Source organism: Pan paniscus, chromosome 5 (genome assembly GCF_029289425.2).
Source record: "Pan paniscus chromosome 5, NHGRI_mPanPan1-v2.0_pri, whole genome shotgun sequence".
In the NCBI taxonomy this organism is placed as follows: Eukaryota; Metazoa; Chordata; class Mammalia; order Primates; family Hominidae; genus Pan; species Pan paniscus.
In genome coordinates, this window is record NC_073254.2 from 180,562,764 (window position 1) to 180,587,736 (window position 24,973).

The following is a 24,973-nucleotide window of genomic DNA, read 5'->3' on the forward strand; positions in this document are numbered from 1 at the left end:
TCTAAGGGGCTGAGACCAAGAAGGGAGAGCACAAGACTAACTTTGGTCTCTTGATCTTTTCTTACCTTGCAACTGTCAGTGCCTCCAGCCAAATGCCCAGCACAAAGCTCGGTGGATTTGACTCTTCCATTCAGATACTCATAGAGATTGCACACTTCATTCTCAATCACAAGAAGCTGGGGCTTCCTTGAGAAGGCCAGCCCCAAAGTTACCTGTGTTTAAAAGATGAAAGAAATGGTTGCTGAACCCAAAACATGTTTAGGAGGAAAACCAGAAGAACAGAGCAGTGGCGCTGGACCTCCTGTCTGTCCGTGAGGCTGCAGAACACAAGGCAGCTCCCAATGCCGCTGGACTCTCTGACCTTGGAGAGTGTAAACATCATATATGATTCTGTGTTCCTGAGATCTGGGTTTAACAATCTGGGCTTTGTCATGGTGTTTTACGTTCGTTGTTGTTTGTGTACTTTTTGCTTTTCTTTTGAAAGTACGAAAATGATTTTTACAATGTAAAGAGAGTCTGAGAAATGCAATTGCTATTCTTTTTATATACTTTTTCAGATTTTTTATATGCTTCTTTACTACTTACATCATAATGCACAATTTTATATATTGATTTTTTCAATCAATGTATATCATGAGTTTTTAAAATAATGCTACAATCTTCATAACTAATATTTTAATGGGGAGTGACTGCTTAATTGGCATGAGGTTTCCTTTTGAGATGAGGAAAATGTTCTGAAAATATGGTGATGGTTGCACACCATTGTGAATGTACTGAATGCCATTCAGTGGTACCCTGCAAAATAATTAAAATCCTAACTGTTATGTTGTGTATATTTTATTGCAATAAAAAGAATAGTCATCATTTACTAAGAATTAACCTTTTCAGGCACAAGCTCTTAATGTGGTGTATCTCACTTCATCCTCACAACCGTCCTATGAAACAGGCACTTTTATCATTCCTGTTCTACGGCTGAGGAAACTGAGGTGTAAGGAGGTTTTGTAGTTCAGCTTGAGCCTGGGTCTGCGGAGTCACTGCCCAAATGCTTCCTCCCCGTACACACTGGCCCCACTCTTGCTTCCAATCTTCCACATGTTTGTTCATAAAGTTCATTCTCGTTTCTTTTCTGAAGTCTAAGTTCCCATAATTACATTGACATATTTCTATCTTGCAGTAACACTCCCAAATTATTTTCTAAAAGTGCGTGACAGTATAAAATGTTACTGGAAACAATTCGCCTCACCCTTGTGAGTATTCAATTTTTAAAAGATTAGCTAACATAGTAGGTGGAAATTGTCCTGATTCATTTTCTGATTTACACTTCCTTGACAATTAGGGAGAAGAAATACAACTAGGGACAATTCTCCTAGTTGTAGTTTTTCTTTTGTGAAAAACTGCTTTATTTCCTTTGCCAAATTGAAACAGAACATCTGCTAAACTGCCAGAGGGAATGCTGTTTTTCCAGATGGACATGCCAAGGATGTCTCAGTGCTCTCACAAATAATCGTTTTCCAATTTTGCAAGCCCAGCTTTGATTAGAATTTCTCAAAATATTTTGCTTTGCGAGCATGACACAGGCAAAAGCTGAGGCACTCTCTCTTTCTTCCCCCAAAGTATTGGACTTCACTTAGATCATTGCCTCAGGTTCAGAAAACTGACACTGAATCTGGAGTTTACATGAGCAGCGTAGAAGAGGCTCTTCCCGGAGCCTGGCTCCAGAGCCCAGCTCAGCCCTAGCCGGGAAGGAGCTGCATGGAGGAAGCTCCTCCTGACTACCAAGCATCGGGCAGGGGGTGCATGACATGGACTGTGTAGATGGGTGAGGGAGCACCCTTTTCAAAATATTTTGCTGAAAATTAAGTTAGATATCACTGCTCTCAGATCTGCTCTCAGAGCAAGGCAAACATCCTGATAAGGAGGTAAACCCACCACTAGTTGCCAGGAAATTGACGCGGTCTGTGAGTATGTGCTGCCATCCAGTGGCCAATGTAGAGATGGCACCTCTGAGGGCAGGGGCGCCACGGGTGACCTTGAGGATTGAAGCCCTCCCTGATTGGGTCCTGGGGAGAGGGCCACAAGATTAGCTCAGTGATTGTGGATGGGGCTGACACGGAAGAGCCCCTTGGCCTCAACACCTACTCTGCATTTGGAATATCCAAGTCAAGGAAGGTCTGGAAACATGAAGGGGAGAGGGGGAGAATTTCGACCTCCCTCTGAGAAGCTGAGAACACCCATTGATCTGATGTCATCAACATATAGAAAATCGATAAACAGATCTGAGTTATGTTTTGTGACTCCTCCTGGTCTAGTTAGTGTTCTGAGAATCATTTTCTCAGTGGACATGTGGGTGAGACCAGAGGAGACAGGGAGCCAGTGCAGGATGGTGGTTAGAAATGTGCGGAAGGTGGTGGGAGAGAGGACACAGCGAGTGGGCTCTGGGGTCAAGGCCCGGTTACACGCCAGTTATGTGATGTTTATTTATGATGATAGTGGTGATAGTGATGGTGATAGTAGTGATAATAGTGATGATGGTGGTGGTGATGATGGTTGTAGTGGTAATGATAATGGTGATGGTGGTGGTGATGGTGATGATGGTGGTGGTAATGATAATGGCAATGGTGGTGGAATGGTGGTGATGGTGACGGTGATGGTGGTAGTAGTGGTAGTACTGATGATGGTGGTGATGACGGTGATGATGTTGAGGGTGATGTAATAGTGACGGTGGTGGAATGGTGGTGATGGTGATGGTGATGGTGGTAGTAGTGGTAGTAATGATGGTGGTGGTGATGACGGTGATGATGTTGAGGGTGATGTAATAGTGACGGTGGTGGAATGGTGGTGATGGTGATTGTGGTAGTAGTGGTAGTGGTAGTAATGATGATGGTGGTGGCGATGGTGACGGTGGTGATGATGTTGAGAGTGATGATAATGGTGATGGTGGTGCAATGGTGTGATGGTGATGGTGGTGGTAGTGGTAGTAGTAATGATGGTGGTGCTGATGGTGATGGTGGTGGTGATGTTGAGAGTGATGATAATGGTGATGGTGGTGGAATGGTGGTGATGGTGATGGTGGTGGTAGTGGTAGTAATGATGATGATGGCGGTGATTATGGCGGTGGTGATGGTGATGGTGGTGATGATGTTGAGAGTGATGATAATGGTGATGGTGGTGGAATGGTGGTGATGGTGATGGCGGTGGTAGTGGTAGTGATGATGATGGCGGTGATGATGGCAGTGGTGATGGTGATGGTGGTGATGATGTTGAGAGTGGTGATGGTGGTGGAATGGTGGTGATGGTGATGGTGGTGGTAGTGGTAGTAATGATGATGATGGCGGTGATGATGGTGGTGGTGATGGTGGTGGTGATGCTGAGAGTGATGATAATGGTGATGGTGGTGGAATGGTGGTGATGGTGATGGCGGTGGTAGTGGTAGTAATGATGATGGCGGTGGTGATGATGATGATGGTGATGGTGGTGGAATGGTGGTGATGGTGATGGTAATGGTAGTAATGATGATGACGGTGGTGGTGATGATGTTGATGGGGAGGATGATGATAAGTGGTGGACGGGGATGATGGCGATGATTAATAATCCTAATCCTCACAATGACCTTATATGTAAGTACAGATGAGAAAGCTGAGGCTAAAAGAGATTAAATAACTGCCCAACGTCACATGGAATATGGGAGAGACAGAACTCACACCCGGATCCTTATGATTTTAGCTTCATGCTTTCATCAGTTGAAGTATTGTAGAGGATCTGTTTGTTTTCTGGCTGCCCAGCAGCCTTTCACCCTACATCCCATAATCCTGGTGAGGGATCTACCTTTTGCTCCCTTCTGGGTATGAATGGGGTCCTGCCTCCACCTTCAGCATGGCACAGCTGATGCAGGTCAGAGCCAATCAGTGACGGGCTCAGGGGCAGGACCATGACCCAATTTCAGTCTCTCAGAGTGGACAGACTATTGTTCATGTAAGGGAGAGAGTGGCCTTTCTTATTCTTTCTCAACAGAGCCAGAGCCACCACAGCATCTGCAGCCACGGGAGTGTCACCTTTGTGCCCCAAATAGTGCCTACTCCATGATTGGGAGGGTCTGGGGTCTGGGGCCTAATGTGAGCCTGAAGACTTTTCAGCTCACTAAGAATTTGCCTTGTTTTGCTTAATCCAATTTGAGTTGGATTTTCTGTCACTTGCAAGAAAGAGTCATGTTAGATTCAACTCTATTCCATATTATTAGTAGGAGCTGCCATGGTGGAGTGCTTAGGATGTGCTCGGCACTTGATGCACTTTCTTATTATTTCCCTATAACAGCCCTGCAGCCCACATCAGCTAGGAAACAATCAGCGAGAGCTCACGACTTTTCTAAGTCCCGACAGCCCATAGGCGGGAGCCGGGGTTCCAATTCAGGTTTGTCTGTACCACCCTGCACCTTCTCTGAGCCCCAGCTTCCTCAATGGTAAAATGGAAACAACAATACCTAACGCGGAAAGGTTTCTAGTATTTAAATTTTAAAATATGCAAACACCAGGAGCAGCCTGGCACACGCATAGGTGTACCTCAAGCCAAGTTTCCTTTTATTTGGCCACACTGCTCCCAGACTAAGCAGTGCAGAAAAAGGGAACAAGAAGTCAAGGAGGTGAGGTTTTAAATATAATAGGAAAGAGACAGAAGTAGGGAACCCAGCTTTGAAATTATCTAGGCCAGTGGTTTTTAACGTTTTTTAAAAACCCAAAAGACATTTCATTAAATGAAAGCTTATACAAAAGGCTGATGTGCAAAGCACCATTTGAAAATGCTGGTTTTACAGGGATTAGAGCCAAGTGATACAAAGAGGTAACGTGTGTAGTTCAGGTCTATCTGGCTAGTGGCAGAGTCAGAACGCTTTTCCAGGGCCCCAGACTCCCTACGCCCTCACCTGCACCTCTGAGAAAGTGGAATTGAGACATTAAGAGTTTTAGTTTTCCTACTGCCAAGGGGGTAAGGCTGATGGGTATAATAATTGTCAGGGCATACTGCAAAGAGAAGGAATCCTTAAAATGTAATACAGGTGCTGACACCACATCCTGCACAAGTGTTCCCTATCTTGCTCTCACCCATCAACCAATATCAAATGCCATCCTAGACTTGGGGCCACGGGGCCTGTCTGCCTCTTCCCCAGATGTAGGTCCCCTGCCTAACACCCTCCCACACACATTAGACATGTGGGTATTTGGGAAGAAGACTAGTTTAACTATAACTTTTGTTGTTATTGTTTTACATCATATTTAGAAACCCAGTCTGGTGAATTTCAAATGAAAAATAATCTAACACCCTTAACTTGAGGTCTGGGTCAAAACCCCACTTACCTGGGAAGCAACATGAACGCTGAAATTATGATTAAGAGACTCAACGACCTCTACTGGCTTTTTGCTTGCTTTTGGTGTAAGGGAAACATACGATCATTTAAAAAAAGATTCTGAAAGCAAAAAAAGAGAGAGACTCAAAGAAATGGCCCCCTCCCCTTGCCCACATCCCTTGAAGACTGATTATGGAGACATAGACAGGTGCCCAGGCAAAGTCAGGAGAGTTGGACAATGTTCATGGATAGGAATTTGTACAACGATCTCTAAAATGCTCATTTTGTAACATGCACTGTAGGTCAAAAACAATTTGTTATACGGGCAATGGAATTGATCTCACCTTGGGTTTCTCCCCAGCCAGTGACATAACATTCAATCCAGGCAGTGACCACGTAATTTGGGGATGGCAGACAGGCTGGGATTACTCTGTCAGTGATGATGGCAGGCCTATAAGGGAAGTATTAGCAGTTATGTTTGACTGCCCAGCTGGGAGCTGCAGTACCTACAACTAGGCATCCTTACCTTGAGGCCCCAGAGCCCTCTGAGCTGGCATTGCCTTGCTTCAATGACACAGAGCAATGTAGAACACAGCGTTTCACCCTCACATTTGCCTGTGGTTGCCTATGGACTACACAGATGTAAGGTTTCATTTGAAAGGCATGAGTTGCATGCAAGAAGCTGAGGGTGGCCTTCACCTTTGAAAGTAGGGATGACAAAGGCACACTTCTCATGTATATTCTGTGCACGACTGGGATCTCATGCCAAGTGTGTCCTTTCATATTAATTGAAGAGGGCATTGATGACTGGGCAGAATGTCTGGCCGAGACATCATCAAGAGGGTATAAAATTGTAAATGTGTTGTGTGCCCAGAGCAAGTTGCTCCATCTGGATCCTCCACTTCCTCCTCGTGAATGTTACTAAACCGTGGTTGTAAGAATCCAGTAAAATGCTAAACATCAAATGAAAGAGGATTGGAAATAAGCACCTTGCATGAACAAAATGGCATTGTCAAAGAACATTTATATATCTTAGAGTTCCAGGAACTCTCAAACATTAGAACTCTGGTTTTTAGACCTGATTCTACTTTAGTAAGTTCAAGGGGATAAAGGACTGGATATGAGAAATGCCCTATTCTGACAAAGAATCATCATTGCCACCAACTTTGAAGCAGACACACTTTCTGCTTCTGGGCAACAGACATCTGTGGTGCAGAAGTCCTCAGTCTCCAGGTTCCCTGGTGGAGCACTCTAGGGGTGTGAGGATGTGGGGTGGGAACTCTAAACTCAAAATGTATCAGCCTATCAGAGGATACCTCCAAAACTCAAAATTTCCAAGCCATCAGAACACCCTAGCTCTCTGAGGACCATGAGGAGCGGAGACCTTGTATTTGCACATTTGCTGGGATGGTGGGGAGGAGACTGGGGAGCACGAGAGAGATCAGCTACTGTTTAGGCTGAGCCAGAAAGGCCCTTCTCTCCTTCCTAGAGTGTCAGAGCATCCCTGAACATCACTTGCTTTCTAGGACTGCGTAGGCAGGTGATAGCTCAGAATACTGGCGTGAGCCACTCGGAGCCAGAGTGTAATGAAGCGTACAGGTAAAAAGTGCATGTTGGCAGCACTTTGATAAATCCATGAGGACACAGACCACTACGCAGTTTAGGAAAGAATGAATCTGAAATATGTGGAAGGTGAAAGCTCTGTAGAGCAAGGAGTTTCTAACCAATAAAGTAAAGAAAAATCAAATCAACAGCAGAGTGAAATGCAATGTGATCAGGTTTGTCGATGGCATTTCATAAACCTGTGAAAAGAAGGCTCTTTAGGGGAGAACAGTAATTGAGCACAGGCACCCTGATGTAGAAGTGAGCCAAGGAAGCAAAACATGCAGGCGGTTGGGCCTGTTTCCTATGCGTGTTTCCTAAGAGATACCCAAGAAAACTGAACTTATGAAAGGCATGTTCCACTGAAACGATACCCAAAAGGTCCAGGTTCTGTGGGATTGGACTGATTACTCTTCATTTATGGGGATCATGACCTATAATTTTTTCCTGTGTTTGTGAATGGATGAGTAGCCTCGGCATTGAATTCAATGATTCACAAAAGTGTAAAAAAAAAAAAAAAAATCGTGCCTGTGACAGACTGTAGGTAAGTGTGCTCTTGTCCTCCCTCACTGCAAAGTGTCACATTTCTAAAAACTTCCCTCTCTTTTCATCTGACAGTGAGACAATGGATATCCATAGAAACCCTCAGAGCATCTTCAATATTTTCCAGCAATATTGGAACTTGGTGCAAATCACTGTGCCTACAGATTTTGATGTAGCTACTTAGATCAAGAAAAAGATTCCAATTTTGGCCATTTTCAAAGTAGAGAATCTAGAATAATATAATTATTTTTATTTTTCTATATTTTTTCCTCCTTGAGAAAACATAGAGGCAGGTACTGATGCCTCAGCTGTGTGGGTTCTGTGTAAATGTAGAAGGGTTTTGTGGGGCTTGTGTGGAAGGACAATATAGTTGGTTTCTGGGCCTGTTCTTACCTTGTTGTAAGACTGACTTGCCAGGGCCAGGAATGTGGGTGGGCCACACAACCCCCTACAATGCTTCTGGGACATTTCTTTGGCTCCACTTGAGGCTTCCCACAATCAAATGAAGAGGATGCTGTGGCACAAGGTGGGAAAGAAGTCGCATTTGAGTCCAAGTTGGCAATTTTGTCAATTAATTCAGGACAAATTCCAAGCACTGAGTTTTTGACACTTCAAAGGTGAAATTAAATAGTAAAATTATAAACAACTTTTAGATTTTTTTTCTAGGTTTCAAAAGTGGTAGTAAACAACACAGGATGCTCTCCTTTAAAGGAAATATAAGTGCTTTCTAATTATTTTGTTGGAGAAGTGATCAAAGAAATTGGTATAGTTCAGCATTAGAATGAGATCTTTTCTGAGAAGACCTTGATTGGCACAAATAGTTATTCGTCATTGTTATTCCGACTCGATGTAATATGTTTAGAACACGATGTCATCCTTCCCATCATCATCCTCATCACCATCCCCATCTAACCCATGTAAAGTTTACAGAAAGGCATGAAGGTTTCTTTTGCATGTGAGTCTGTGTGTGCACGTGTGTGTGTGTGTGTGTGTGTGTGATTGTATGTAGCAAGGATTACTGTCCTAAGTTGAAATGTTGCCTTCTCTCAGCCAGCTTCAGGACAGCTCCTCTGGGGAGCCTCCCATGACTAACTGACTGTCATTGGGGTGACTTACACACATGTGCCTTTATTTTTCTTTTACCTCCTCTCTGCCTTCTCTCTGCAGCCAGCCTGCAAGATCTCTGGAGGTAGGGACAGTGTCCCATCTTTGGTACCACCCATCAATGCCTACAACAGTGCATGGGCTACAGAGGGCGTTCAAAAGTGCTTCTCTGTCTCCAGTCCTTCAAGGTCTTCAAAATTATAAACATTAATATAGTTAATAATATTCACATAATTATTAATAACAACTGCAAGAGGAATTTCCTCCCCAACCAACCAGAGATTCTACACTCCAGTGAATTTGGAACCTGAGTTTTCCAAATAACTTTCCATTTGCCATGGGCTGTTCTGAGAATCTATCTATATAAGTCTTTTTTTTTTTTTAAAGAAACATGGCATGGAATGAAATCATCTTCCCTAGTGCTGAACTCAATTTCTGCTAATATGCCTTACACACAGTATACATGCATCATTGTACTAAAAGAGTAACTACAGAAATTATGGTACCTGCTCCTACTATTTAAAATAAAACTGAACGTTTCTATTTATTTTTACTTATTATTTATACTGAATGTCTTAGTAGAAATGAAACAGCTATTAAAATCATTCTCCACCAGAGTCTCTAGATTTCTCAAGCATGAGTCAAACCTGAATAAACCACATCCTTCTGCAGGAAACCAAACCCACCAACCACATCCTTCTGTAGGAAACAGTTCTGAGGATTTCCAAGTGTCTTATGGGAACCCTTCTCACAAGGCTTGGGGTTAACCTCACTTGTCTCACATCAAGGTTAGGTGGGGGACCTCACAGTCCATTGGGAAAAATCTTGCTCCCATTCTTCCTTCTTTCTCCAATCTTTAAGAACTCGATTCTCATACAACCTTTATGTGGGTGAGGACAGCAGAAATGCACCTAAGAAGCTACTGCACTTTCCTACCATAGGAGTCAAAGGTGCATGAGTCCCAGGCACAGTAGTGGGGTCTGAGGCAAGAAAGTCAGTGTGGGCTCAACTTCAAGGCAGCCTGTCAAGGATAGAGAGCCCAGGCAGTGAGAGGCAGTGGCATGTACCAGACGGGGCCAGAAGTGGAGAACTGGAACTGACCCCATCGAGGGACTTTCAGGTAGAGGAGCCACCAAGATGCTTCTGCAGAACAAACAAAAACACCCACTCAAGGAAAAGGTCAGCTATCAACTCACACTAAATCCAGAGACCACAATGCCACAATACAATAATATTGGCCAAGTAGAATCTTTACTATCACCCTAACCTCTCATTCTTCCCTCTTGCTCTCCCCAGGAGTGTCCCAAATGCGAAGCTGGGCAGTGTGGCTCCCATAATCTTCATCACTGCCCTGTACCACCTCCCCAGGAAATCTTGGAATGGTGGTCTTCAGTGGACTTGCAGGCCAAGCTGCTTCCCCCAGCTTAAGGGTTCTTCCACATGGCAGACCCAACCACAAGCAACCAAATTATACAAATGAAAAGTCCAGGACAGCTTTCTGTAACTAGGACAGACAAGTTGATTGGTCAGCAGAAAGTAAAATAGGGGACAAGTCCAAGTGGCTTTTTGTTTTTTCAGACATACCCATGGATTTGTTATCCCAGTTGTTTAAGATCTAATGTCAACTCCACTTACCCTGATCCAAGCCTCATACTCCCAACAAGAGTCTTGGAGCAATGAAGAGGGAACCCAACAAACAGTCTCTAAGCAATGATGCTAATGTGAATCGTGAGGAATAATCTTAGGAGAAAGGCCATTTGGGGCTAAAGAGCTGCACTACCCTTCACTGAATTCCTAGGATGGCCATCTGTAGGTTTACAATGTGCACCACATGCTTAGCTGTGTCCTGCTGTTCGTATATTTTTCATACTTCTCAGCTGCAGAAGAGAAAGGTTTTTTATCCGAATGACTGTAAATTTCTTTTTCATGCATCCCATGCTAGACACTGAAGTGCTCAGTGGGACCACCCTGGGGCTGATTAGATCACCTCTAAGTGTGCTCTTTGGGAATTTTACATTTATTTTATTTATGTGTGTGTGGTGGGAGGGGCGGGTGTTTCCCTAACAAATGGGGCCAATTGTAGGGCAGGTTCAAGATGCCCATGACGAAGGGCAGGCTCTGGTGGAGAGGGCAGCCATCTCCTCCCCAGAAGCACTCAGCTCAAAAGCCATTTTCTGTTGTTTTTTTTTTTTTTGCAAATCCATATGAAGGAAGCAGTTTCCTTACCAAAACAGAAGGCAACTTACCACAGAGAGGGATATCACAGTAGTCAAAAAGTTTTCTTGGATTCACTCTGTAGCACCAGGGACCATTGATGTCACCATCAGGGTTACGGCAGTACTGAAAACAAGCAGTCATGTAAGCTCCAGCTCACGTGGGGCAAGAGAGGGAGAAGGTGTTCCAAGGCACACATGTTTCACATCTATTCTTAGAAGACATAAAGGAGTGTTTCTTCTTCCTTTCTTTCTATTATTATTAAGATACTTTTCGCAAACTTATTTTTTGTATGCTCTAAAGCCATCAGTCATGTGTTCCAGTTCAAAAGAAGCTATGAGGCCACACCCTGACCAAAGGGGTGGTGACCCTGAAGGGTCTTTGGAGAATGGGCCTCTTCTCCAGGAGCCCGACCCAGTGGAGGTCTTAGAGCCAGAGCCCCAGAGAACAGTGGAACATCATTGATGAGCTTTGTCCCTTGGGGGCTCAGGGCTCTTCTACCTGATAAAGCCTGTTAGCTGTTGAGTCAGAAACACTTACTTCCATGCATCGTGCACCCTCCACAGGCGAGACACACAAAGGCAGTGTCATCCTTCCCTTCCTGTGATACTGAGATAGAATAAGAAATGTATATTTGGTATCTGCTCCCCAGTTCCTAACAGAGCTCCTAAATCCCTTGGAGTTTCCTGGGTGAAGGTAGCAGCAATGAAGCAACTCTTGGTGGGTTCCTGGATAGCCTCCGGGGCTGGTTGCCAAGGGAACCAACCATGTGATTTGAGTGTTGGAACCAGTCAGCCCCACCCTCCAACCTCCAGGGAGGGAAGAGGGGCTGAAGTTGAGCTGATCACCAATGGCCAATGATTTAATCAACTGTGCCTCTGTAATGAAGCCTCCACAAAAACCCAACAAGACTGCACTTGGAGAGCTTCTGGGTTGCTGAACCCTTGGGGGTACCTGGGGGTGGTGCACTAGAGAGGGCACAGAAGCTCTGAGCTCCTTTCCATGTGTCTTGCCCTGTGCATCTCTTCTGTCTAGCTGTTCACCAGGATCCTTTGTAATATCTTTTACAATAAATGGGTAAATAAAAGTAACATGTTCCCCTGAGTTCTGTGAGCCACTCCAGGAAAGTAATCAAATCCACGGAGGGTCATGTAGAAAAACAGAATTTGTCCAGTCAGGAGGAGGTACAGGTCACAGCCTGGAACTTGGGATTGGCATCTGCAGTGAGGCGGTCTTGTGGGACTGAACCTTAACTTGTGGGATCTGACACTGTCTCCAGATAGAATGTCAGCACTGAGTTACATTGTAGGACACCCAGCTGGTATCTGCTGGAGACTCACTTGGGGTGTGAGGAGAAATCCCCCATCTGGTGTGAGAAGTGTTATGTTACATGGGTGTGAGAGTGGGGGAACACAGACACTTGGGTTTTTCCTATATCTCAGTCTTCCCTATACACAGGCCCCAAAGTAAACCATCCCAGAGAATGCATGAGACTAGGAGAAGTCCCACTGCCCCTTGATGGCCCATCCCAATCTTTTCTAGAAAAATATGACTCAAGCATCATAAAGGATGTCTTTGACCACTAGAACCTAGAGCAATGGTCCCCAACCTTTTTGGCACCAGAGACTGGTTTCATACAAGGTAATTTTTCTATGGACCCAGGGTGAGGGGGCATTGGTTTCAGGATGATTCAAGAACATTCCATTTACAGTGTACTTTATTTCTATTAAAATTACATTGCAATATATACCGAAATAATTGTGCAACTCACCATAATGTAAAATCAGTGGGAGGCCTGAGCTCATTTTCCTGCAACTGGATGGTCCCATCTTGGGATGATGGAAGACAGTGACAGATCATCAGGCATTAGATGCTCATAAGGAGCATGCAACCTAGATTCCTCACATGTGCAGTTCACAATAGGGTTTGTGCTATGGGAATCTAATGCTGCCACTGATCTGACAGTTGGTGGAGCTCAGGTGGCTATGAGAGTGATGGGGAGCAGCAGAAAATACAGATGAAGCTTTGCTTGCTTACCTGCTGCTCACCTCCTGCTGTGCAGCCCAGTTCCTAACAGGCCACAGACCAGGACTGGGACCAGTACCAGTACCAGTACCATTACTGGAGTGGGAACCCCCGGCCTAGAGGACAAGGACTAGAAACGAGAAACAGCACCCAACAATGGAAACAGTAAAAAAATGTCACAAAAGAGAAGAGGCCTGAGAATCCCCACACGCGTGGGGCTTTGCTGGCCTGTGCTGCTTACACTTTCCATGCTAAGGCCAATTATGCTTAGCCTCCTGAAGTCTTTCCAGTATTTTCCTCTGCCCATCCTCTGTTTGAAAAGATGTGTCAGCAAAGGGAAAAAGAGTCCAAATCAAAGTGGCTTACTTTTTTTTTTATTATACTTTAAGTTTCAGGGTTCATGTGCACAACGTGCAGGTTTGTTACATATGTATACATGTGCCATGTTGGTGTGCTGCACCCATTAACTCGTCATTTAACATTAAGTATATCTCCTAATGCTATCCTCCCCCCTCCCCCCACCCCACAACAGGCCCTGGGTGTGATGTTCCCCTTCCTGTGTCCATGTGTTTTCGTTCAATTCCCACCTGAGTGACAACATGCGGTGTTTGGTTTTTTGTCCTTGCGATAGTTTGCTGAGGATGATGGTTTCCAGCTTCATCCATGTCCCTACATTTTTTTCCAGACCTGCCCGTGGACTTGTCCCTGGAGTGAACCTGCTGTGTCTATGGGGCTCTTGGGCAGTCCATTCTTGGCGTGGCGTCCCAGTAACAGTGGTTGCCTTCTTGCCCCGGTATCCTTTCCCATTCCCAAACATAGAGTCTGTAGAAAAAAAAAACGAAAACAAAAACAAAAAAACAGATGATATGCACAGCCACATAGACCCAGGACAATATGGAATCAATGCAGTCATGTCAGGTTTCTCTAGGACGACAGAATCAGGGGCCACATTAGTCAGAAGCCACTGCTGAAGACTGCCATGAACACTATTTTAAGAAATTACTGGAAATGTTTATTGGCTTGGAAAGAATCACATAGTTGACAGCATGTTAGAATAGGAATTTGACTGGGACACTGAAATAACCTATTTTAGAACAAGGTGAGTGGTTAAGTTGAGCACCCTGGAGGTTTTGCGCCAGTCCTAAAGTCACTACACTCGCAAGTTGTGCCAAAAATCACAGCTCTGGCTTTCCCAGGGACGGCACTGAGGCTTCCTTGGTCATGGCAGACCCTCAACCAACACTTGAGCTCCCGTGCAGCACTAAAGGCTTCTGCATCAGTGTGGTTTTTCATGTCTTTTCATCCCGTTGTCCAAGCACATAGATGTCTGGATACAGACTTTTTACTTGTTCGGAAGGAGCCTCTAGGCTTGGAACCTGGATAACAGTCGGAGGAGCAACCACAGTCCCTTCTGTGTCTGAGCATCGCGTCAGGTTGCAGTACTCCCACCTGACGCTGGGGTCCGTGGTAAAACACCAAGGGCCTGTATCCGCATCTGGATTCCTGCAGTAGTTCATTGTCAGGCCACTGGAAATTCCAAAGCAATACAGGTTACAGGAGGCGGAAGAATATTCAGGGGCACCCAGCACCCTCTACATTTTGTTCTAACAAAGTCTTAACAAGTGACTTTGAAAGATTCCCATTAAGGGTACCATACAATTACTACAACAAAAAAGGTCCTCAATTTCTTTTCTTTTTTAAATTTTTTTAAATTTTTTTGAGACAGAGTTTTGCTCTGGTTGTACAGGCTGGAGTGCAATGGCACGATCTCGGCTCACTGCAACCTCTGCCTCCTGGGTTCAAGTGATTCTCCTGCCTCAGCCTCCCAGGTAGCTGGGATTACAGGCATGCGCCACCATGCCTGGCTAATTTTATATTTTCAGTAGAGACGGGGTTTCTCCATGTTGGTCAGCCTGGTCTCGAACTACCAACCTCAGGTGATCGCTTGCCTCGGCCTCCCAAAATGCTGGGATTACAGGTGTGAGCCACTGCTCCCGGCTGGGTCCTCAATTTCTAACCCACTGCATACCCTTAAAAGATAGATTCTAATTTTTATTTTAAAATATCAAAAGTAGTATATGCTTGTATTAGTCCGCTCTCACATTGCTATGAGGAAATACCCGAGACAGACTGGGTAACTTACAAAGAAAAGTGTTTTAATTGACTCACAGTTCCACATTGCTGGGGTGGCCTCTGGAAATTTACAATCATGGCAGAAGGCAAGGGAAAAAGCAGGCACCTTCTTCACAGGCGGCAGGACACAGTAAGTGGAAGCAGGGGAAATGCCAGACACTTACAAAACCATCAGACCTCAGGAGACTCTCTCACTGTCATGAGAATAGCCTGGGAGAAACTGCCCCCATGATCCAATTACCTCCACCTGGTCCTGCCCTTGACACATGAGGATTACCAGGATTATAGAGATTACAAGTCAAGATGCGATTTTGGGTGGGGACATAGCCAAACCCTATCAATGCTCCATATAAAAACTGAGATCATATATAAATGTGCTTAAGAAAGGACCAGAATACCTTCCTTCTACTTTCTGCCAAACACATACCTCTGGAGGAACCGGTATAGATTTTGAAGTGTGTCTTATAGATTTTTTATGCACATGCAAATACATCTATGTCTCTCTAGCTCTCTGTATCTCTCTCTATAGGATTGTATATTAATATGTGAGTTGGAACTAACATATATTTCTCCAAGGAGGAAATCCCATCCAAGATGATATCATTCCCAGGCCAGCCCCCACTCTCTGTACTCGTTGTGTAGCTAAAAGGCTCTGCATTTACAATGAAAAACAACCATGAAAATAGCATTACTGTCAATACCATTTCAGGTGGGTCAAGTGGGTTTGCGTCTACAAGACATAAAAGCTGACCTGGAAGACTAGCTCCCAGGCAGGATGCTGTTTCTCTAGGATGGGTTCCTGGGCAGGACCTCCTCTTTTGCTCTCAGTCCATCCTCTGCTGGCTGCAGCCACTCCGGGACTGAGGGAATGGGGGATGAGATGAAAGAACAGTGGGACCCAAGGCATAAAGGGAGATGGCTGGCTAGACTATGGGATCTGAAGAGGTCAATCGACTATGGAGGAGTCAGAAAAAAAATTGAATAAGAGGCACAGCAGGTGAGGACCCCAGGGTTGGGGGCATCTTGGAGAATGTGCTCCCCTTCGTTCCTCCCAGGAATGTTGCTTCAACCTCTCAGTATCCTCACATTCATGGCCTGTGGCTGTCTGAGAAAACTTGAAATGTATTATGTACCATGGGAATGCAACAGTATCTCTGTAGAGACTCTACACATGTGACCCAGTCTCAAGCCCAGACTCCCAGCTACAGGAGGCTGGTTCTCCAAGCAACTGGATGTGTTAGCAAGTGTGGTATTCGAAGGAGATTTTTTTATCTATTGTCAGCTGAGGTACACTTTCATGTATAGTCAAATGCACAGATCTTAGATGTAGTTTGATGAATTTTGATGAACATGTACACTTGTGTAACTCGCAAGTTACGATCATGATACAGAACATTTACATCACCCCAGAAACAACTTCTGTTTTACTGCGAAATCAATCTCTGCTAATTTCTTCCCATGGCCAGAGGCAAATGATACTGGTTTCCTTCAAGAGAAATTATTTTTGCCTTTCTGGAACCTTATATCAATGGACTCATATATAATGTTCATTTGTGTTATCTGACATCTTTCCTTAATGTAATATTTTTGAGCTTCATCCATGCTATTTGAGAGTATCATTAATGTACTCCCTTTTATTGCTGAATAGTATGCCATTGCATGAATAGATTGCAAATTATTTATTCATTTTCTTATTGATTGACATTGTAGTTGCCTACAGTTTGGGGTATAAAAAATAAAGCTGCTATGAATATTCTTGTAGATCTCTTTGTGGAATTATGTTTTCATTTCTTTTGGGTAAATATTCAGGAATAGAATTGCAGATTTGTAGAGTAGATGTGTCTTTATTGAACTTTTGGAGAAATCATCAGACTGATTTCCAAAGTGGTTTTATCATTTTGCACTTCCACCAACATACGAGAGAGTTGCATATCCTTGCTCTACATCAGTGACATCAGTTACTGTGGTGTCTTCTTAATAATATCCATGTCCACTGGGTGTTTGGTGACATCTCATGATGGTTATAATTCTTTATTTTTCATGGCTGAGATATTGGACATTTTTTCAAGTGCTTATTGGCTTTGTGTGTATCCATCCCTGAGAAATGCCTATTCAATCTGTTGCCTTTCTTGATTAAGTTGTTTGTCCCCTGTTTAGCAAGTGGGAGAAATGTTTCTATACTCTGGACACAAGCCATTTGTCAGATAGATAGAAAGAGAGGATTTTTCTTCTCATGTATTATTTGCCTATTTATTCTCTTAAAAATGACTTTTGGTGGGCATGAGTTTTCATTTTATGAAAGCCCACATCATAATTTGTTTTCTTTTATAGTTAGTGTTAATGACTCCTCTGTCAAAAACAATTGCCTTCTCCAAGGTTGTGAAGATTTTATATTTTCTCTTGGAACTTTCATATTTCAGTTTCAGTTTTAGCTCTGACACTTAGGTGGAAGAGATATCTCAAATTAATTTGAGATGAAAAGTAAAAGTCAAGGTCTGTTTTTGTTTTCTATCATGGATATCCAAATGGTTCAGAATGATTTTTGTAAAAGATTTTTGTCTCCATTTAATTGCTTTGTCATCTATATAGAAAATCAATTGACCATATGTATGTGGGTCTGGTGCTGGACCATCCCTTTTTAGTTTTGCATACTTTTTTGCCAATAACACATATCTTTTTATTTTTTGAGATAGGGTCTCATTCTGTCATCCAGGCTATAATGTAGTGGCATGATCAAGGTTCACTCATGCCTAGACCTCCTGGGTCAAGTGATCCTCTCCCTTCAGTGTCCTGAGTGGCTGGAACTACAGGTGTGAGTCATCACACCCATCTAATGGTTCATTTTGTTGGTGGAGAGAGGGTCTCGCTCTGTTGCTGAGGCTGGTCTTGAACACCTGGGCTCAAGCCATCCTCCTGCCTCAGCCTCCCAAAGTGTTGGGGTTACAAGCATGAGCCAAGGGTCCTGGCCAATACCACGTCTTGATTCTTGTACCTTTATAAGTCTTTATATTAAGGTATGTAAGTCCTCCACATTTTTTCCAAAAAAGGACTGCAGCAATAGTGTTTGGGTGAGAGTTTAATCCAAAGATCAATTTGATGAGAAGTGATATTGAGCCTTTCAATCTATAAGCATGGTGTATCTTTATTTAGATCTTTTAATTCTTTCTTTGACAACATTTTCTAGTGCAAGCTGTATAGTCCTTGTGCATAGTTTGTTAAATTTATCATTAAATATTTTTTGGTTTTGATACTATTGTCAGTGATATTGCTTTAAAACATTTATTTTTCCAAATGATCATAGAAAGTATACAGAATACCAATTAACTTTTATACACAGAGCATGTATACATTTTTTAGGACTGTCTGCATCCATTAATCAAGTTTTCCTTCTGGTTTTTCATTCTTTCTTTTTGTTTTGATTTTTGGGTCTTGGTGCAAAGGCTGGGACCATTGTAGTCAAATGCTGATGAGAAGTATTGAGAGCAAACATCTTTCTTATTCCTAATCTTAAAAAAACATTAATATTTCAACATTAACATGATGTTTGATGGAGGTTTTACACAGATGCCCTTTATGAGGTTAAAGGAGTACCATTCTGTTTCTAGTTTGCTGAGACATTTTATTATGAAAGAGTGTTGAATTTTCTCATATTTCCTTCTGCATCTGTGGATATCATGTGATTTATCACTTTTATTCTGTTATTATGTTGGATTACATTGTTTGCTTTGCAAATGTTAAATCAACCTTGCATTCTCAAAGGGAAGCTCCAGTTTTTTTGTGATATTCATCACATTAATGATAAAAATACATTTTAATATTGCTGGATTTAATATCCCAATATTTTATTAAGTCTTTTTGTGTTTATTCACTATAGACAGTATTCTGCAGTTTTTTTTCAATATCCTGTGTACTTTTTTGTAACTGGGTTTTTTTGTTCTCACAAATTGAGTTAAGAAGTATTCCCTTCATCTCTATTTTCTGTAACATACTGTGAAAAATTGGAATTATTTCTTCCATAAATAACAAAATTTCTAATGAAGCCATCTGGGCCTAGAGATTTCTCTGTGGAAGTGTTTTGATTTTTTAAAATATGTATTATTAAGGAATATAAACATACGTAGTCTTGAATAGGTATCACACTGTTTAGCAATTCAATTTATTCAGTGTCTGACCTGCATATTTGTTTTCTTCCTAAGGAATCAGTCCACATTATCTAAGGTATTGGATTTGTTAACATAAGTTGTTCTGAGTATTTTCTTATTATCTTAAATACCTGTAGCATTCTGTAGTGATAACTCCTCTTCTCTTTTATTCCTGATGGTGGTGGTTGTGCTCCCTCCTTTGTTTGTCATCAGTTTAGCCAGAGGTTTATCAATCGTAAGGATATTTTCAAGGAACCAACTTTCTGTTGCACAGATTTACTCAATTGTTTATGATTTTTACATTGAATTTCATTTTTTTAATCATTTCCTTTCTTTCACTTACCTTGGGTCTTATTTGCTTTTTATATATTGCTAGATCCAATACCTCAATATTTTATTAAGTATTTTTGTGTTTATGTTTACTATAGACAGTATTCTTCTCTAGATTTTTTAATTGCTTTCTTGGATGAACAATTCCCAATGTTTTTATTTTTAGGATCACTCTGCATTCTTAAAAAGTATTGGGGATCCCAAAGAGCTTTAGTTTTTGTAATATATACAAATATGCAAATATATTGTTGCAATCGAAACCGAAACAGAGAATTTTTTGAACCACAATATAGACAATCATACATTTTCCTAGCCATTAGAGAGATGATTCCACTATACATTATGTAGCTGCTGGAAAGTTTCACTGTACCTTTGTCAGAAAATGAAAGTGAAAAGGGCCAATAAAAAATGTTTCTTAATTAAAAATATTTTATCTCCCTAGATTCTCCGAGGGGATCTCATGAGTCCCCAAGTTTCTGCTTTGAGAATTGCTATCTCAAATCATTGATTTTTAAATGTTTCTACTGTCTACTAAGAGCATTTAAAGTTGTAAATGTATAAAGACATTAACTGTTTCCCATAAGTTTGAGTATATTGAATTATTATTATTATTATTCAGGTCAAAACTTTTCCAAGTTCCTTGGAGATTTCTTCTTTGACTCATGGAACGTTTAGAAATGTGTTATTACCAAATATTCAGCAATTTCCCAATGTTTTGGTTATTTATATCTTATTTCTTTCTGTTGTGTTCAGAAAACATACTATGTGTCAATGTAATTCTTGAAAATTTATTGAAACTTTTGTAAGGCCACATATATGGTATACCTTGATGCATGTTCCATGCACATTTGAATGTGTATTTTGTAGTTTGGCATAGTATTAAATAGGTTGATGTTTTACTTTAAATCTTATATATTTTTTCTGATTTTGCATGAATGTGTTCTTTTACATTTTGTTTTTGGAAGATTTATAACAATAGTAAGAGAAAAATGAAGAAATTTCCATCTCTAATTGTGGACTTATCTATTTCTCTCTTTAGTTCTGTCAAGAACTAAGTTTTAAAGTTTTGCTTCATATTTCACAATTGCTGTTATTAGGTGCAACACACTGAGCATTGTTATGTCTTCGTGACTGGACCCTTTTTCTTATGAAGTGTCCTTTTTGTTTTTGTATTATTTCTTGTCCTGAAATCAACTTTGTCTGTTACAAATATTACCACTCCAGTTTATTTATGATTCAGGTTTTCATGGTATATATCATTTTTCATATTTTGCTGTTTATGGGTCTTTACACTGAAAGGGCATTTATTATAAAAAGAACACAATTAGGCTGCGGTTTTTATTCAATTTCCAGTCTCTGCCTTTTATTTGTAGTGTTTAATCATTTTATATTTAATATACTCATAAGGTGGTTCAGTTTATATCTACCACAATGCCATGAATTTTCTGTGTACACCATATCATTTTTATCCTTTATTCCTCCTTTGCTTCCTTCTTTTGGACAAGTGAACTATTCCTCTTATTATCCATTCCTCTCAGTTTAAGTTTTTGTGGTTTTCCTAGGAGTTATGATATCCCACCTTAAACTATCACATTCAACCATGTATTAATATTACATAACTTCATGGGTAATGCAAAAAGCTTATAACAGTATATTTCCATTTATCTTCTACATTATTTATGCCACTTTTTAAAAATAAATTTTACTTTTACATATGTTACAACAACAATATATTCTTATTAATTCACATCACAAATTGTCCTTTAAATTAAAAAAAAGTACTTTATATTGACATTGACATTTGCCATTTCCAGGGCTGTTCATTGCTTAGTATGGATTAAAGTTTCCATCTGGTATTATTTTTCTTCTACCTAATTGGCTTTCTTTAACATCTTTTATTACAGAAGCCTGCTGTGGAAACATTCTTTTGGTTTTTGGTTGTTTCCTCTGGAGGTGGCAGAATACCTATTTACATCACATTTATTTTCAAGGTTTTTTTTTTTTTTTTTTTCTGGACATGTCGTCCTAGGTTGATCTGGTTTTTTTTCTTTTTAATCACTTTAAAGACGTTATTTCATTGTTTCTGAGAAGAAGGTATAAGTCATTTGCATCACTGTTCCTCTATGTAAATGATCTTTTTTCCCCTCTAGCTTATAATAAGATTACCCTGGTTATCTTTGATGTTGGACAATTTAACCATGATATACCCAAGTAAATCATAAATTTTTGCTTTTAAGAATTCTATTTCTGATTCATTGAGCTTCTTAACTGTGAGTTTATAATTTTCTTCATATTTGTAAAGTCTTCAGCCGTCATTGCTTTCAGTATTTTTTTCTGTCCCAATATCTCTTTCCTGTTCTTCTGTGACTGTTTGTATGACTTTCATTGCATTATTTTCTAGTTCACTTTTTCTTCCGCAATGTATAAACTCAGAGTAAGACCACCTAGTGAATTTTTTATTAAGGACATACTTTTTTGTAGTTCTTTACTTTCCATTTGATTGTTTTATATGTTGCCTTTTTCTTGGTATTCTGCACTTGTTTCTCTTATGTTCATGTTTTCTTTAAACCTTTGAACACAATTATCATATATACACAGTTTGAATTTCTTTGCCAATTCCATTGTCTTTATTATTTGTTGGTCTATTTGTATTGACTGATTTTTCTCCCAGTTATGGTTGCTTTTTTTGCCTATTAAATTTTAAAATTTATGTCACTCATTGTGAGTGTAACATTACGGAGTACCATGATCCAGTTATTTACCTCCAGTGATGGTTGAGTTTTCTTCTGTCAGGCAGTTAATTTACTTGGAGATCATTTGGATCCTTTTAGACTTGGTTTTTAAGTTTTGCTAAGGTATTTCTGGAGTAGCCTTTACTCTAAGAAGGCATAAATCCTGCTCCTAAAGTATGACTTTTCTGGGGTCTCTACTGAATGCCCGAGATGTTCAATGAGGTGTCTCTCCTTGGGCTGATCAGAACCCCAGTATCCCCCAGTGCTATGTGAGTTCTGGCATCTCCATTGAGCTCACTGTTACCCTGAATTTGTCCTTTCCCCAGTAGTATTCTCTCTCCTACTTTGTTTGTAGAATCCCTCCCTGTGCATATGCAGTTTATATTAGACTCAAGGAGACTTCCATGCATATTCCTAGAGCTCCTTTTCTCCACAAATTCTTTCTCATTGTTACCTAGCCTAGAAAATCCACATTTTCTTAGCTATCCCAAACTCCAGTCTCTTTCCTCAGTTCAGCAAGACTGCTGTGGTTGGCTTTGGCTCCAACTCCTTGCCCTTCAGTCCAGGGTGGGACTCCAGGAAGAAAGCCAGAGTAGTTATGGAGTTGGGCTCATTCATTTCCTTTTCTAAATTATCTCAGTCCTGTACTGTCTCTTGTCCAACATGTGGAAAGTTTTTTTGTATATCTTTTGTAGTCATTTATGGCAGAAAGCCAGTTTTTGTCAGACCAGGTTTTTTGTCCATGTACCGGCCTGTTTTAATCTGTACATCTGTTTACTTCCTGACTGACTCTCATCTACATTCTTGCTTTTGCTCTTCCTGTCCTGGCAACCCATATCCCTTCAGAAAACTGGAGCTTAGAACCCAGTGTGTTCACACAGGTGTATATATATAACTGTATAACTATATATATATACACACACAGTTATATTATGTGTGTGTGTGTGTGTGTGTGTGTGTGTCCTGCAGATTGTATAGCTACATAGCCTGCAGCTGTGCAGACTATAGGGTGATTGGTCATCAGTCAGGGACAGACATGAAAACCTTGCACATTTCCCTAGACCATATATGAATACTGGCCTGTATGAACACATATATGAATACCAACCTATATGAGCACATATATATGAATACTAGTCTGTATGAACATATATGTATGAACATATATATGAATAACTTATATGAACATATATATGTATATATATACATACTAGTCTGAATAAACACACCTGGTTATATATATATTCATATACATGTGAATTATTTACTTGTGACCCATGACAAAAATGGCAAACAACCTTCATTTCAGAGAAGGGAGGTTAGAATGATAGAATTGCATAGGTGAAAGAGTGCATTGATCTTTTATGAGCATTGTAGAATGGCACTCTAAGTATTTGATCATTTGATCTCTTGAGCTTTATATTAAAAAGACCTCATCAGCTCCATGTAGCCTTCTGCTTCCATCAGACTATTAGAAAAGGTAGCAAGCCTAAAATACCTATTCTCTCAGACTCTTTGATCAAAAGCAAAGTTGTTTGGACATTTTGACACACCTTCTGGGTCTAAGGGAAATTTGGTCCTAACAAGTTAGCTTGAAGCAAGGCTCTTCTAGGAGGAACTTAAGTTGGCTGTTGCTCCTCTTATAACTAACATCAAAGACATACTCGTTTGGGTAGTTTTCTGGGGTCCTCTGATGCTGGTGTGGTGTCATGGATGACCAAGATTGACATGTCCTTCCTGTGACAGTGGTGGAGAATGTGCCTCGATAACTCTGTCCATTACCATGGTAGCACTGCTGGACCACAGGGTTTGCTCAGTTGGTGCTGAAAATAGTCAAAATCAAGCTGAGTAATTACTAGTATGCAGAAACATGTGAAGCAATTTATGACACAAACAGGACAGTAGTTTCAGAATTATGACTGTTCTCTTTAGTATACTCACAAGCAGAAGGACATGCTGAAGCAAAAACAATAGATTAATAGCATTCTAATATTTTAATAAGTTCTTAGAAATGTTATATTCAAAACCTGGTGGGGAAAGGACCTATCAGTGTTCTTACAATTGGAACTAAGACTCATGTGCAAGCTCTTTTGTGTGGCTCTCTACTGATTGTTCATGAGAACAACAAGGCAGGAAACCAGACGGTGATGGATTAGGCCGTGCAGGCTGTTGGGTGATTGGCTGTCAGTGGGGGACAGACAGGAAAACCTTGCACATTTCCCTAGACCATTGCTCCTGAAAAGCCAAAGCCTTAAGCTTCTGGTGGATGGGGCAGGTCATGGTCCTGCATCTAGTACTCGCAGGCAAAGACACATTGCTTCTTAGAGAAGGTTGGAGACTAAAATCTTATTCCCTTATAGGAGAGACAGGGAATCCTCTTGTTCCAGCACCCTGCATTGCAACAAAGCAGAAGTCTACTACCTTTCCTCTCAACACACACCAAAGATGCACGTTCCACAAGAAGAAGGCGCAAGAACACCAAGAAATTCCTGCCTTCCAAGCATAGGTGTGCAGAGCCTACCTAAGACTAAGATAAGCCAGAGAAATAGTGCATTCTGTGGTTATGTAGTGTTAAATAGCCCCAGGATTAGATGGAATAAATGTCATCATATTAGGTTTCTCCAGGATGACAAACTCAGCGGCCACATACCTCAGCAACCGCAATGCAATGATTGCAATGAACACTGCCCATTTTACGAAAGGCCTGGAAACACTCACTGGTGTGAAAATTGGCACAAATTTGGCCAGACGTTAGAACTGGAATTTTGTCTAGGACACCGAGATAACTCATTTCTTAACAAGATGAGTGGTAA

At 41.2% G+C, this 24,973-nt stretch overlaps 1 protein-coding gene across 1 annotated transcript in view; it reads right to left on the bottom strand.

The window, feature by feature from the left end:
* Nucleotides 1-24,973, bottom strand: part of LPA (lipoprotein(a)) — a 213,677-nt gene that overhangs the window by 1,445 nt on the left and 187,259 nt on the right. Inside the window, 10 exon segments of the mRNA XM_063605063.1 lie at nt 66-179; nt 181-212; nt 5,680-5,786; nt 7,874-7,994; nt 10,831-10,924; nt 13,497-13,645; nt 14,054; nt 14,170-14,350; nt 23,825-23,969; nt 23,972-23,983. Coding sequence (XP_063461133.1) covers nt 66-179; nt 181-212; nt 5,680-5,786; nt 7,874-7,994; nt 10,831-10,924; nt 13,497-13,645; nt 14,054; nt 14,170-14,350; nt 23,825-23,969; nt 23,972-23,983 — 956 coding nt within the window.